The 15,737-nt window shown below is 41.3% G+C and overlaps 1 protein-coding gene across 2 annotated transcripts in view; it reads right to left on the minus strand.

Moving 5' to 3' along the window:
- Positions 1-15,737, minus strand: part of PCSK5 (proprotein convertase subtilisin/kexin type 5) — a 264,877-nt gene that overhangs the window by 111,921 nt on the left and 137,219 nt on the right. For both annotated transcript variants that reach the window (XM_075725783.1, XM_075725784.1), the window contains exon 10: positions 9,095-9,198. In XM_075725783.1, coding sequence (XP_075581898.1) covers positions 9,095-9,198 — 104 coding nt within the window. The remainder of the gene's footprint in view (positions 1-9,094; positions 9,199-15,737) is intronic.

The raw sequence follows: 15,737 nt of genomic DNA on the forward strand, positions 1-15,737 counted from the left end.
GACAGTTAGTGAGGGAATCTGGGGCACAGGTCATCTTTTCCTCCCTCCTTCCAGTTGTGGGAGGTGACATTGGTAGGAACAGGCGGACCCAATCTCTTAATACATGGCTCTGTGGCTGGCGCCACCATCACAACTTTGGGTTTTTTGACAGTGGGACGGCCTACATGGCACCAAGCTTGCTGGCATCAAATGGGAGCCACCTTTCTCAAAGGGGAAGGAGGGTCTTTGCTCAGGAGCTTGTGGGGCTCATTGACAGGGCTTTAAACTAGATGTGAAGCGGGAGGGGGAACATACCAGGCTTGCCTGTGACAAGCTGTGGGATGGTACACAGTGGTTGGAGGGACGAGGTGCTACTATGAGCCCTCAACCTGTTCCCCTGAGGTATGATGGGGACACTGCAGCACAGTCGAAGTCTTGCGGAGATGAGCTGGGGGCTCCTGAGGTAGTAGGAGCTAACAAGGAAACCTTCGTGAAACACCCCAAGGGAAACAAGAGATGTTCCACTAAGAAGGTGACACGGTCAACAGCCCAGATGAAATGCCTCTACACGAATGCACACAGCATGAGGAACAAACAGGAGGAGTTGGAAGCTGCTGTGCTACTAGAAAGCTATGACCTGATTGGCATAAGCAAAACTTGGTGGGACGAATCCCATGACTGGAATGTGGCTATTGATGGCTATAGGTTGTTCAGAAGGGACAGGCGAGGAAGGAGGGGCAGAGGCGTTGCCCTCTACATAAAGAAATCAATACAGTGTGAAGAGCTGTCCCTGAAGAATAGCCACGAGCAGGTCAAAAGTTTATGGTTAAGAATCAGAGACAGAGGCAACAAAGGGAACCTTGTGGTTGGTGTCTACTACAGACCGCCTGATCAAGGGGAGCCTGCTGACAAAGCCTTCTTCCTCCAGCTCCGGAAGGCTTCGCGCTTGCAGACTCTTGTCCTGCTGGGGGACTTCAACCACCCCGGCATTTGCTGGAAAAGCAACACAGTGAGCTGTAGGCAATCCAGGAGATTCCTGGAATGCATTGAGGATAACTTCCTAAGCCAGGTAATAGACACCCCTACCCAAGGGGATGCGATACTGGCTGGACCTGACGGTCACCAGTGCAAGTGAGCTCATCGGTGATGTCAAGACTGGAGGCAGCCTGGGCTGCAGTGATCGTGCGTTGGTGGAGTTCACACTCCTGAGGGACATGGGAAAAGCGAGGAGTACAGTCAGGACCCTAAATTTTAGGAAAGCAAACTTCCAGCTCTTCAAGGAGTTAGTCAGAAGGACCCCCTGGGAAACACTCCTCAGGGACAGGGGAACGGAACAGAGCTGGCAGATCTTTAAGGACACCTTCCACAGAGCGCAAGAGCTCTCAGTCTCCAAGCGTAAGAAATCAGGCAGGGAAGGGAAGGGACCAGCATGGCTGAGTCTAGACCTGCTGGTCAAACTAAAGAGTAAGAGGGAACTGCACAGGCAGTGGAAGCAGGGACAGGTGTCCTGGGAAGAGTACAGGGAAGCTGCCCAGTTGTGTAGGGAGGAGGTCAGGAAGGCCAAGGTGCAGCTGGAACTGAATTTGGCAAGGGATGTAAAGAATAACAAGAAGGGTTTCTACAGGTATATCCACCAGAAAAGGAAGGTTAAAGAAAGTGTACCCCCCCCGATGAACAAGAGTGGCAACCTAGCATCAACAGACGAGAAGGCTGAGGTGCTCAACAACTTCTTTGCCTCAGTCTTCACCGGCAACCTCTCTCCTCGCCCCTTGCGAGTCGATGGACTGCAAGATGGGGAACAGGGGGGTAAAGCCCCTCCCACTGTAAGGGAAGATCAGGTTCAAGACCACCTGAGGAAACTGAATGTACACAAGTCTATGGGACCTGATGAGATGCACCCCAGAGTCCTGAGAACTGGCTGATGTAGTTGCCAAACCACTCTCCATGATATTTGAAAAGTCATGGCAGTCAGGTGAAGTCCCTGGTGACTGGAAGAAGGGAAACATCATGCCCATTGTTAAAAAGGGAAGAAAGGAGGACCCTGGGAACTACCAACCTGTCAGCCTCACCTCTGTGCCTGAGACGACCATGGAACAGATCCTCCTAGAAGCTATGCTCAAGCACATGGAAGACAGGGAGGTGATTCAAGACAGCCAGCACGGATTCACCAAGGGCAAGTCCTGCCTGACCGACCTAGTGGCTTTCTATGAAGGAGTGACTGCATCAGTGGACAAGGGAAAAGCAATGGATGTCATCTATTTGGACTTCTGTAAAGCCTTCGACACAGTCCCCCACAACCTCCTTCTCTCTAAATTGGGGAGATATGGATTTGATGGGTGGACTGTTTGGTGGATAAGGAATTGTCTGGATGGTCACATCCAGAGGGTCGTGGTCAATGGCTCAATGTCCACATGGAGACAGGTGACAAGTGGAGTCCCTCAGGGGTCTGTACTGGGACCAGTGTGGTTTAACATCTTCATCAATGACATCAACAGTGGGATTGAGTGCACTCTCAGAAAGTTTGCAGACAACACCAAGCTTAGTGGTGCGGTTGACACACCAGAAGGATGAGATGTCATCCAAAGGGCCCTGGACAAGCCAGAGAGGTGGGCCTGTGTCAACATCATGAGGTTCAACAAGGCCAAGTGCAAGGTCCTGCATCTGGGTCGGGGCAACCCCCAATATCAATACAGGCTGGGGGATGAAGGGATTGAGAGCAGCCCTGCAGAGAAGGACTTGGGGGTACTGGTAGATGAAAAGCTGGACATGAGCCGGCAAAGTGCACTTGTGGCCCAGAAAGCCAACTGAATCCTGGGCTGCATCAAAAGAAGCGTGGCCAGCCGGTCGAGGGAGGTGATTCTGCCCCTCTACTCTGCTCTGGTGAGACCTCACCTGGAGTACTGCGTCCAGCTCTGGAGCCCTCAGCACAAGAAGGACAGGGACCTGTTGGAATGCGTCCAGAGGAGGGCCACAAAAATGATCCAAGGGCTGGAGCACCTCTCCTTCAAGGCCAGGCTGAGAGAGTTGGGGTTGTTCAGCCTGGAGAAGAGAAGGCTGCGAGGAGACCTTATTGCGGCCTTTCAGTACTTAAAGGGGGCCTATAGGAAGGATAGGGGTAATCTTTTTAGCAAGGCCTGTTATGACAGGACAAGGAATAATGGATTTAAACTAAATAAGAATAGATTTAGGCTAGACATAACAAAGAAATTTTTTACTACGAGGATGGTGAAGCACTGGAACAGGTTGCCCAGAGAGGTAGTGGAGGCCCCATCCCTGGCAACATTCAAGGTCAGGTTGGATGGGGCTCTGAGCAACCTGATGTAGTTAAAGCTGTCCCAGCTCAGTGCAGGGAGGGTTGGGCTAGATGACCTCTAAAGGTCCCTTCCAACCCAAAGCATTCTATGATTCTGTATCTGCCTTGTTGGCCTTTCCCCGGATTCTTACCCATAAACACTGAACACTTTCATCACCATTGTCAAGCTCTAGGCAGTCAAAATACTCCCTAACATACAAGGCTACCCCACCACCTCTCCTTCCTTGCCTATCCTTTCTGAAGAGTTTATAGCCATCCATTGCAGCACTCCACTTGTGTGTGTCATCCCACCAGGTTTCCATGATTGCTAGATCATAGTTTTCCAGCTGCAAAATGGCTTCCAACTCCTCCTGTTTGCTGCACATGCTCCATGAATTGGTGTAGATGTACTTCAGCTGGGCTATTGATCCTGCCACCTTTTTTGGGGGAGAAGCCCTAATTCCTATGTGACTGTTCTCAGGTACTTCTGTGGTTTCTAACATATCAAAAACCCTTGCATCTTTGCTGCTGTGTGGATCTCCATCCCCTACCTCCACTGAGATGGCTAGGGTGCTGTGCGCATTATTACAGGGACTTTTAAATGTGCTCCAGTGTACTCAGCACATTGTGGAGCAGACCAGAGGACCTCGCTAGCACACTGTCCCTCAAACTCTGGCATGCCACCTCCAGGCTTGCCTCTAGTGAGCCTAGTTTTAACCCTTTCCCCCTTCAAATTGAGTTTAAAGCTCTTTCAATGATCCCTGCTAACTCCTGCACAAAGAACCTTTTCCCTCTTTGAGACAGGTGTACCTCATCTGCTGCTAGCAGGCCTGGTGTCATGTAGACCGACCCATGATCAAAAACCCCAGAATTCTGCCAGTGACACCAGTGCCGGAGCCAATTATTGGTCTGCTGGCTCTTCCTGTTTCTTCCCTCAACTTCCTGCAACTGGAAGGATAGAGGAGAACACTGCTTATGCTTCTGATGCCTTAACCAGTCATCCCAAGGCCCTGAAGTCTCTTTTGATTACCTTTGGACTTGTTATTGCAACTTCATTGCTGCCTACATGAAAACCCTTACTTAGAAAGGTTCCGGTTCGCGTGGCCCAGATTTGGAAATGGTATGTTATATGCTTCTTTCTTGAGAAATGTAATTCCCACAACATTAGTATCATGTAGCTTAATGTCTGGTAAATAGGACTCCAGATATCAGATTCTTCTGATGATGTTATCAATACACCAGTGGTTTAGAGAGTGACACTACTAAGCCGGAGCCTTTCTCAAGGACTAATGCATTTGGACACAAAATATGGCTTAAGGGAATTCCCTGGGTGGTGTAGACCTGCAGAAACAGCTCCGTGTCATGGCTTGGCAATGAAGCCATGGGCCTGCTGAGAAGAGCAGGTGGCCAAAGGACATGGCACTAGGAGTATTCCTGGTGAGGAAATTCTGCCTTGAGCCAACACAGCCCTGGGAGAGCGAGAAAAAAGTCACATGTGAGATAGCTTGCATTTGCCAATGCTCACCAACAAGTTGAAAAAGAAACTTACCAACAGCATTCTAAGTTGTCCGCCTGAAAATGTCAGCTTAATCTCTCAAGCACAAAAAATCATTAGTCTAACTTGCATAGGATATAGTCTTCCTCACTCCTACAAAGTCCAATGCAATTTCATGTGTTTGGTGTCAGATTGAAAACTACCCAAAACTGGGATATTACAATAGCCAAACTCAAAGCCCGTATTTCACTTGCTCCATGCACCATGTGTATGGGTGTTAGGAGTAGGTCAGAGTTGATACTGGCTGTTAATGGCATGTGAAAATATCAGCTAGCATCTGTAAGACTGGAAGGTCTTTTGATAGAGGAACAGCTTTGATTGGTTGACATACCCATTCATAAGTGCTTGGTATTTTTCAAAAGTCTTATGCCAGCTTCTAACAATGATTTAAAAGTATAATTTTATGCAGCAGGGTGTTTATGAATAGTATATTTGTCTTCTCTAAACTGCACACATTGTTGTGAAGATTTTCTTGCTGGTCTGTGCATTTGTGCCTGGTTACTGGTCACCTTACAGCAATTTAAATCTGGCCAATATAAGTCTCCTATCTAGGAGCATAGGTAGGTTTGTCTCTTTCTCACTCCCGGACTGGTAATGTTCTGCTCACAGCAAGAATAATCACCAGTTTTATTTAAATACTGTAATTAAGCAATTACATTAAAAGGCTGTAAAACATTAAGTGACCAATTCTCTCCAGTGGTCACTCTCCAGTGGAAGCAGCAGATAGTTTGGTTAACCTAAAGGAATGTGACATAACTGTGGTAGTCTGTTACTCCCTGGCAAATGAGATGACTCGGTTTCTGTAGGAAGAATACCACCACTGGGCCCAGAAATGGTCTGAAAATGAATAAAAAGTGCCTAGAGTTTTGACTTGCTTTTATCTTTCAGTACCATTTTATGTCACTGTACTGAAGTGTTATTGTCTACACTGAGAGCCCGGAAGAGTGAAGGATGTTCTCTAAAAATCTCCCTGCAAATTAACAGTATTCTGTTACTGCGAATGGCCTGTTTCCCCAGAAACAGTACTTGACAGTATTCGGAGCTTCAATTACAGATTGCTGAGATGATTTGATCATTGTTCTTAAAACTGCAGTTTTATTCTCTATCTTTCAACCTAGAGACAACTCAGCATTAACACAGCATTCCCTTTTTACAAATGCATCTGCATGCTCTGTTGTTGACCAAACTGACAGAACAAGGAGACTTTGCATACCAACCTGCCATAGCAAAACCAGATCAACAGTTTTGATATCTTCACAAAAACAGATGGTCTCTAGTATTGTTCCATATGGTCAGTTAATTAAGTGCTTTAATTATTAAAGAAATCCTCTTGATTTTGAAGTGAAATTGAGCATAACTTACCTCTTTATCTAGTGACAAGTTATGTGTACAACTGGCTAACCAGAGAACATCCCAAAATGAGTGTTCAAGTCTTTCTTTTTGAGACTTCCAGGCAATAAGATCCGGAGGAAAGATAAATGCTGGCTGACAACACAACAGTAATAAAAAAATTACCAAGAAAAAAATCTTGCCCATTCGTGAGTTAATTCGATTGACATGCATTTAATGAATGCTGTTTACTTGCCAGAAAATTAAACAAATAATGGGCACTGCTTTAGCAAACCACTAGCTGGCTCAAGTGTTTTTCATGAATTAATCTTTCTTTTTATGAATGTAAGACAGAAAAAAAGGAGATCTTGCAACCAGTAATGACATCTGTGAGCTCCTTCTGTGTGTTCTGCAATGGCAAACCACTGCCAGGGACTATAGTGAGGGACAGGGTTGCCATGCAGCCCAGTGAAACAGCCCCCTGAAAAGGCATGCTGACCCACTTTCAACTACCAACTCTTGCTGACCCTTTGTCGAGCGAGAGGTTCTTCCAAGTTTTTGTTGTTTTCACCCTTTCAGTTCTCATTTCTAAAGGAGCAAGGCTGTCTCTCTCTTTCTCCTCATTTTTTTCTTTCTTCCCCAGTATGCATGGAAGAAAGGCAGATTGTTTCTTGTGACTGTCACTACTTTAGAAAAAAATAAAAAATCTTCCACCCCTTCCTTTGTTAAGAACATGCTGTGGAAGAAATACGGATCTTGCCATCAACAAAATTATGATACAATTCCTTAAGGAACTCAGTCTGATCACAGTAATTCATCTATGAAAAACCAGACTTTAATTGTTACTCTTGGCAACAGTGAAGGATAATAGTGTAATATTATACTAAATATTGCCACGTGCAATAGTAAAAAAACTGTTCCAGCCTTGCCAGCAGCGGTGTGCAAACCCCCTTTTGAATTCAGGTTTGGATGTTGTGATTTAATCTAAATCTTTTGCTTCTCCTTCTTCCAAAACTAACAGAGGTTTAAAGAGAGCTGCATTTTTATTGGAACCATTTGGTCAGCCTAAGTTGCCAAAATAATTTAGTTAAAACTAGTGCTTTTGTTTGGGTTAAGGTTGATTCCGGAGCTCCACAGAGGTCAAGGCACTTAGTTTGTCTTCCTCTTTTTCAACTCCACCATGGAGTCTACAGAGGAGCTCTGCCAGCTCAAGTTTTATTTCCTGAATCCCAGTCCCCCAGTTGAGCTTATCTATGTTTGTGATTTTGCACAAGTGGAGGAGAAACCTTATTTCAGTCTTTTTCCTCACTAGTTATCTGCTACAATGCATAGAAAAATGTGTGGCTCCAAGGATTCAGAATAAGCAGGCTCCAGTGGTGCAACAGTACAAGTCCTGCTGCCAATGCTGCTACTGGTGGTGTGTTAATGTGACCTCTCCTTTGATAATGAGTGACAGCTGCTGTGAAATACCTTACAAGGTGTTTGCCTCTCTTGGGCAACAACTGGAAAAACATAAAAATATAGAATTTTGGAATTGAGTTATGAAAGAAAAAAGGTCTACTTTATGCTACTTGAAAAGCATTGTTTGAATTTCAGGTATCTCCAGCAAAATAATACAGTCACAATCCCCTGTCAAAACTTTTTAAATCCTGGGAAATGTTTCACAATAACAAATACTGTAATGTTATTGCAATTAAGAAAGTATCCATTTCTTGCTATGTATGTTGTTGTGTGTGGGCATGTGCTTGTAAATGAGACAAAATCAGGCTCTTCAATGTCAGAACCTTCAGAACGTGATGAGGGGGTTCGAGTCAAACACCCATTTCTAAATCTATCCTCTGTAGTTAGAGCCTGGTTTGGATCCAAAAATGAAAGTTTTTTTGGTTTAGTTTCTATTCCATTGCAGCAGAAAAGTCATAGGTCAGAATGATATATTAAAGATGCTCTATAGTAGCAGTGCCTTGATCTGAAATAGATTAAAGCTAGCCTTCAGTTTTAAAGTGAAACCAGGGTAAAGATTTGATGGTTCTTGTATATTACATTGTTCTCTCAGGAGATCCTAGCACAAAACAGTTCAAATCTCATCTTAAAAGTACTGCAGTCTTGGGTGGAATTCTCATGAAAAGAGGACCAGAAATAAGCCATTCTGGGTTTTTTTTTAGATGCAATCCAAACTGAAAGCAGTAAGAATTTAGTGAATGGGAATCAGAAGCCTATCTGTGTTGAAATACAATGTTGTACGGATTCAAAGTCCAGTTTTAACCCATTCTGAAAAAATATATATTATTTAAGGGCACAAATGTTTACCTCTGCTTGCATTACAGAAGAGGAAAAAAGGTAAAAATATGTAGCTTTAATACAAAATTACAGGACTGTACAAAATTTTAGAAACTTACATGACGGCTGACTGAATAGTATGATTTCTGTCCCATTAAAAGTTCTGGTAGCTCAAGATTTGATTTTATCCTAAATCTGATAGAAATCTTAAATATAAATAATGTAGGGTGACTCATATAAAACAGAAATTTGAAAATACTGTTTTGTCATTTTTAATAAAAATTAACAATTCTGAATGAAAACATGCTCTGAATCCAGAAACTGCTGTATCTTCAACTCTAGACTATTTTATCACAATACTAGCTATACATGAAAAAATTAAACCCCACCAATTTACTTAGTTTTCTGCAAGCAGTGCATGAAATAGGACTGAAAGGGACTAAGAAGATCTGGCCAATGCATTTTGTAGCTGCTATTTTTGGGTTTAGTCATTCTCAGAGGTTTTCCTTATAAAAAAGAAGATAGGCCCCTTCAGTTTGAGCCCCAAAGGTCTCAAAACTATGCACAACATAGGGTCAAACAAACTACTTGAGATTACTTCTTCTTCAAAAATATCAAATAACATGTTGCCTCTGATGGCAAAGAAGAAAGGAAGCTCTCACCCTTATAACCAGCCGCATTGGTTTTCCAGTCGTTAGCATTCAGATGTCCTGCACGTGAAGTCCTGACAATAATATGCTGTATGTCTCTCCAGGTCAGAAACGGGCTATGAAAAAGGGGAAAGACAGAAGTCACAGATCAGACATATTTCACCAGAATGTAGGGATACAAGGTCATGTAAGCTAAAAGAATACCCAAACCAAAACAACCCTCATTTCTCTTCTCTGCTTTCCTTTGCTCCATTGAAAAGAATGTCTCCTAATTTTACAGAATTACTACATGAAATTATTTATACAGCTGGGAGGTTTGCATTAAGCAGACTATAACAATAGGTGATAATATTCTATTATATAAAACTTAAGGGAAGATGAAGGAGCACGTTTCACACAGAGGTAATTTGTATGACCACCAACTACTGTATGTTATCTACCTTGACCAGTGAGAAGGAAAAAGCAAAATGTTGGCTTGCTGAAAAGCTCCACTAAATCTTACTAACTGCATGCTCAAGTTGGCAATTGCTTTAGACGTTCAGCTCTTGTTGAAGCTATTTCAGGTGCCTCTGTTGTTATTCATTTGTCTATTACCCCCAGTCTTGGAATTCACTGAGGGTCTATGTATATTCTTCAAGAAGACCAAGCAGGCAGCACTGAATCTGAATAGTTACAGAGCAAGTGTCTGATTGCACAGATATGTATTCCTTTAAGGGACTCCTAATAACCTGTCTACTGGGAAGGCGAAAGAAGATGCTGTTTGCATCCTCACTATGACATTAATACCCATTTATCTTGTAGGACTAGAGCAAATCTTTAGGGAGTATAGTTTTCTTGTTTCTCTAAGATCCACCCCAAGGAGAATTTCTTTTCTTAGAAGACGTCTAAAGGTGCATGGCCATCATTGGGGTATTTTTTCTTTATCTTTCCAATTTCTCAGTTTTTCTATCATCTGTAAGAGGACGAATAGTATTCTATTTAAAAACGCAGTTTAGTAGAGGGAATGATAAACTAAGCCACTAAATAAAAAAGAGAAAAAAAGTACTGCAGTACAGAACACCAGTCACTCGGTATCATTCTCAGAGTATCACTATCTGCCCCTATTGCACTCACTGGCACAACTCCACTCAGTTGTAATGATGAAAATAGATGAGAATGAAGTTTATCAGACCCAGCATTGGCTGCCTACACTGTCCAGGACTAGGCAGTCATTGAAAACCTGGGAAACCATGGTTCAGTTCCTTAATACAGGCCCTCACGCCTCTCAGACCAAGAAGTCACTTGGGCCAGCAGATAAGTGACTTATTCTCGGAACTTATCTTTAAGGCATGATACTTGAGCTCTGCTTCCACTTGCAGGTAGAAGCACCAAGGCAACACCCATAAGAGTGCAGGGAAGGTCAACCCATGGGTGACTGTAAGTGGGTCACTTTGCGGGGTGAGTGGGACATTGCCATCACATGGAGTGACTCTACACTCTTAAATCAACACATAGTCAAGTTACTAGAAATTTCAATGAGAAATTTCTTTGGGAAGCAGACACAGGATAACAAGAAACAGGCAGAAATACCTTGTTCTTCTCTAAGTCCACCTGACAGTGGAAGACACAGAAAAATCTCACTCATCTCACTGTTTGATGTACACAAACGAATGTTGTGTGGATTGGCATCCCTTGCACATTGTTTCACATCTTCCAGAACTTGTTCTGTTAAAACAGTATCTTTTTGGAAATACTTGAGTAATCAGTGCTTTATGGTGCTTAAATATGGAAATAGAATCCTGCTTATGCTGTGAGCTGAAATCAAGCTATTAGGAAGCAATAAATGAATATGTGTAATAACCTATTAAAAAATGAGCACTTTCTCTTTCATTCAAGATGCATCAATTTAGGTTTTCAGGTGACAAATTTCAGCTTCCACAACCTGCAGCTTTAGGAGAAGGCAGTAGGGATGCAGAAGTTATTGCAAAACTGCAGTCAACTTGTTTATAGAAAAACTTGCTCCTAGCCTATCCTCTGTGTGCATGTAGACATATATTCATGGGTATTAACCAATGGAAATTCACCTGTGTTGGTGGAATTACTGAAAATGAAAACCAGTTTCAGAACTATCGTCCATAATTCCATACAGGAGAGAAAAACTTGGGATATATAGGACATTCACTCACATATAACTGATGTTTACACATTTTACTTTCCAATAGCCTTATAATCCATATGCTTGAAAACAAGTGGGAGTTGCCTAAAAATGTCAGACTTCTTTTATGTAACAAGATTGTAAGGAATAATGCAAAGACAGGGACCAAACCATTTAACTATACATGTTTTTCTTGTTTCTTTTGCAGTAATATGGTTTTATTCTGAGTGTATCTCTCCCATTACAGAATATTTCCCAGTAGGTGTGTGGACCATGGGTATGCTGATGTAACCTAGCACCTCTCTACCTACAGCTGGGACACCACAGGAAGTGGCATGTATTCTTCTAGAGTCAACACAGAAAGTCCTGTCTAAGCTTGTTGTTGAAACAAGAATAATCTGAAGAAGGAAGATGATTTTTAAGTGAATCTCTTATTAACTGTAGCCAGAATTTTTTGCAATTTCTTCCAGGCTGTATCAATTCATGGCAACTTAATTTCTCTCTGGTTTTGTCGACAAGATATAAGGGTATCCCCATGTTTAAATTATTCTGTTATTTTTAAGGAGAGCTGATGCCTTCTGTCCCTGAGCATTTATTAAAGTATTAATATGCCCATAGATATATTTTTTTTTCTTAAAGTTGAAATTCTCACACTAGACAGTTGGACTAGAATGACAGTAATTGTTTATCCAGCTGAGCTGGTAAAAACTACTGAAAAAAAAAAAGAAAAAAAAATGTCATGGAATGTAAGGAGTATTAAGGGTTTGTAAGATAGGGTATGCTTAGACAGTCACGTAACATACTTCAAGAAAAAAAATCAATATGATTTTATACCAGCTCAGGAATTTCACTGGGAGCCTGTGTAAACTCTTAGAAAAACATGTTTCAGGCCTTCAGGAAGACCTCCAGGAATCCCAAGAGCTGCATTCTTTATAATCTGGAATCTAAACGATCTGTTGTTCTATAAAGCAAGCTGTCCATGCTACTGGTGAAAAATAAGGCACTAAAACACTCCTCTCAGCTTCTCAAGGAGAGACTCAAGATAGGACACACTCAACTGATTATGTAAAGAAGAATGATGGATCTAATGGTGGATCTAACTATGCCTAGATAAAGCATCGAAAGATACAATAGTCTTCACTTGATAATACTAAACTCTCCTAAACTGGACTTAGTGGCGCAGTCAGCAAACAAAATTATGTCTCAGAATCATGGTTTACTTCTAAGAACAATAATCATGGCAGATCTTGAAACTGAGCCATTCACTGTTGTATCTAGCATCCTTATCTAATGATAAAAAATAATGTAAGAATTTCTGGGGCAGAAAACCTTGCTCAGAGGTCTGATTTCCAGGACACAACATGGTATATAGTTAAATCAATCTATCTCTTATGCAACCTCCAAATCTGCTTGCTTACTGTTTAATTCATAAAATATTTATGTTTTCTTCTTAAGGAATAGCAGTTTGGAAATATTTATATCTAAGAGATTTAACAGCATAAGAACAATATTCAAACCAATTTCTGTAGCCTACTATAGGACCTTCACTATACTAAGAATTGAACTATTGCCAGATTGAAATTTTCTCTCTACAGTAGACACCTCATTTGAAACAAAATAGGTCTGAAATTGTTTGCCCATAATTTTTTTCAGAAACTTTAACAAAAAAATAAGAATAAAAAAGAAACTGGAATGATGTCAAAATAGCAGTTCATTTGGAGAAAGAAGAGGGATTTTTTTTGTTTTGTTTTTTTAAACAAGATAGTCTAGCAGCCAATTTTAAAGCATCTGGAAAAATCACAGAATTCATCAAATATTTGTAAAACATGTCAAAATTGGATCCTAAGTGAGTAAACAGTTGTTTGCTAGCCATGTGGGCCCCAGATCCAGACAAGATGTCACTGATGTTAATTGATTTACCACTTGATTAATCTCAGAAGAATTAATGGCTAAACATCTTGAAATGAACAAATGCATTAACAAGAACAGTACTAACTCTGCTTGATAATGGATTGATTTCAAAAAATGGGCAATTTCCTTCCAGAAGATTTTTTTTCAATGTCTCATCTGAAATTGCCTTGGGATTACACATACCAGACAATACTCAAAATCAAATCAGAATAAGCAGAAGTGAGAACAATTACATACAAAAGTGCTTGTACAGCAGACAAAAAATAATGAATGTTGTGTCCTTAACCAATAGTTATACTTTAAGGTACAGCCCTCTTCTTTCAGGCTTCTCAAAATGTTTATGAAACAAGGTAAATGAGAAAAAAATTAAATAGGACAAATTTATTAAATTATATTACAGTAATATTAATTTGTATCTTTAAACAGGCTGCTTAGAAATAGTAGATCATCATTTTTGGCCAAATCTGATTTCTTCATTCCATAAGTAGTCTCCCTAGTGACAATTGGGCTAATCCTGGAAACAGTAAAGAATTCAGGCTCTATCCTTTTGCATAATGATACTGTGCCAAAAATAACTGTTCAGAATAAATAATTGGTGTAAGAGAGACAATTAGCAAAAATACCACTCAATGCAATAAATAAATTGGGTGAAACTTTGGTTTGTTTTTTTTAGCAAAATTATACAGTTAGCAACATGAATAATGATTGCTACATTATCTTCATAACCAGCAATTTGAATGTGACAAAGGTGGCCTATCTAAAAAAATATTTCTGCCAAAATAGCAGAGTCTGATGAGAATTGCTGGAAGACTACAATAAACTTTTCTCCAAAGAATCATGGAAAAACACAATATCACAGGGTGGATTAAGAAGAGGATCACCGTTCAGTTTGGAAATATCAAATAACCTTCTTTGGAAATCTTGGCTATGAGAGAGAACAGACATGGTTCATTATTGCTATAAAAAAGAGTCTCTGTGCCCTAGACATCTTGTAGAGAAGTAGGAGATAATTTTCATCGCTGCTTTCTGCATAGCACCACCCTTCAGTGCTTTATGATAAATTTATTAAAAAAACATAAGAAATAGTTGCCTGGTTTAGTCACACATTCCCATCACTCACAAATCAGCTGAATTGTCCCATGAGATCTACAATGCTACTATCTGTCCTAATGACCCCAGTGTATAGCCTCATGGACAGGAATATTAGCCATGTTAATGGGAGACATTCTTCTTTCCCAGGTTGCATAAAAAGTCAGCGTGAAGATGCCTGTTGCTGCACAGAATTGTGGAAATACACACTGGAACCGTCCATTTCAACAGTCACTAAATAACTTCAGTATTTCACTCATATTTTAAGCATATTAATATTAAACATCTCAAGCTCATAAATTCGACAATAACAGAATTTTCCATTCAAAGCTATAGCTTTCTGAACATTTTTTCAAGGTAACAGCATTTGCCTGTATAACATCATGTTTACCAGTTTCTGTCTGGCTCTACTTTATGTCATTCAGTTTATATTCATGCAGCATCTCCACAGTTTCTGCAATGCATCCTAGTCTCTTCATGAGTCAGTGTCTCAGGCTTTTGCATTGGCTATGACCGTCTTTTGGATTATCTTCATATTGTTTTTAGGATAGAATGCAGACAAGTCGTGAGATGACAGAACAGAAATATTCCTTCAGATGAACAGCAGGATAAGCAGCCATACATCCACAAGCAATGGCCTTCTGGTGCGTACCTGTGTCAAATCTGCTGTGCACACAGTGGTGGAAGATCCCAGAGCCTACAGAGTATCAGGTTTTCCCCGGAGATAGAAAATCCTAAGTGTCAAAAAGAAAAAAAATGGCCCAACTGCGGGTTGATAATGATGACTTTCTGAGGAGAAATCCCTTGAGAGACAGGTACGTGAATGACATCCCTTATTGTGCCTTCTCCAGAGGAAGAATGAAATGGGACCACCCAAAAGACAGAGTGCATGGTTTGCTAACGGACAACAGTGTAGAAGCAACAGCAACAAAAAGGTCAGGTCAGTTGCCAGTTCTAGAACCAGCTGTGACTGTGCATGCGGGGAAGCCTTACGTTATCTTAGGTTAATACAGGCAGTCATGATTAGCATGGTACCCAGACTATTGATTTGACCTATCTGCCAAGTCCAGTGATACTGATCACTTTTAATAAAGTTGAGCTATGCCACTGTAGTGCAAGGAATTGCAAAAGAAAGACTGCAGGGCGACTGCACTCCAGTGAACCTGCTCCTCTTCCACCTTCCTTGTTTTCCTCTTACTGCAAAAACACAGACAGGGAAAAGCAGATGGGCTCCCTGCTCTCAAGATGAACAGCTAGCAACACCCCTCACAGCAACTTCAGAGACAACCCTAAACAGCCTCTAAAAGCTGAGGCTGGGGAACACTTGGAGAACCAAGAAACTAGAGGGTACAGAGCTGCCAAACTCTTAAAACTCTCAGCTGAGCTCATGCCAATTGAGATTTTTGAAAAGCTTGTGAAAGTAAAAGGCATTGCCCTGGCATCAGAACAATAGCTATCCATTCGTTCTATTTCTAGCTGTTGCTCAAAAGCGCAGACACAGTAAAACTCAATGAAAAAGTT

This window comes from Pelecanus crispus, chromosome Z, assembly GCF_030463565.1.
Source record: "Pelecanus crispus isolate bPelCri1 chromosome Z, bPelCri1.pri, whole genome shotgun sequence".
Taxonomy (NCBI): Eukaryota; Metazoa; Chordata; class Aves; order Pelecaniformes; family Pelecanidae; genus Pelecanus; species Pelecanus crispus.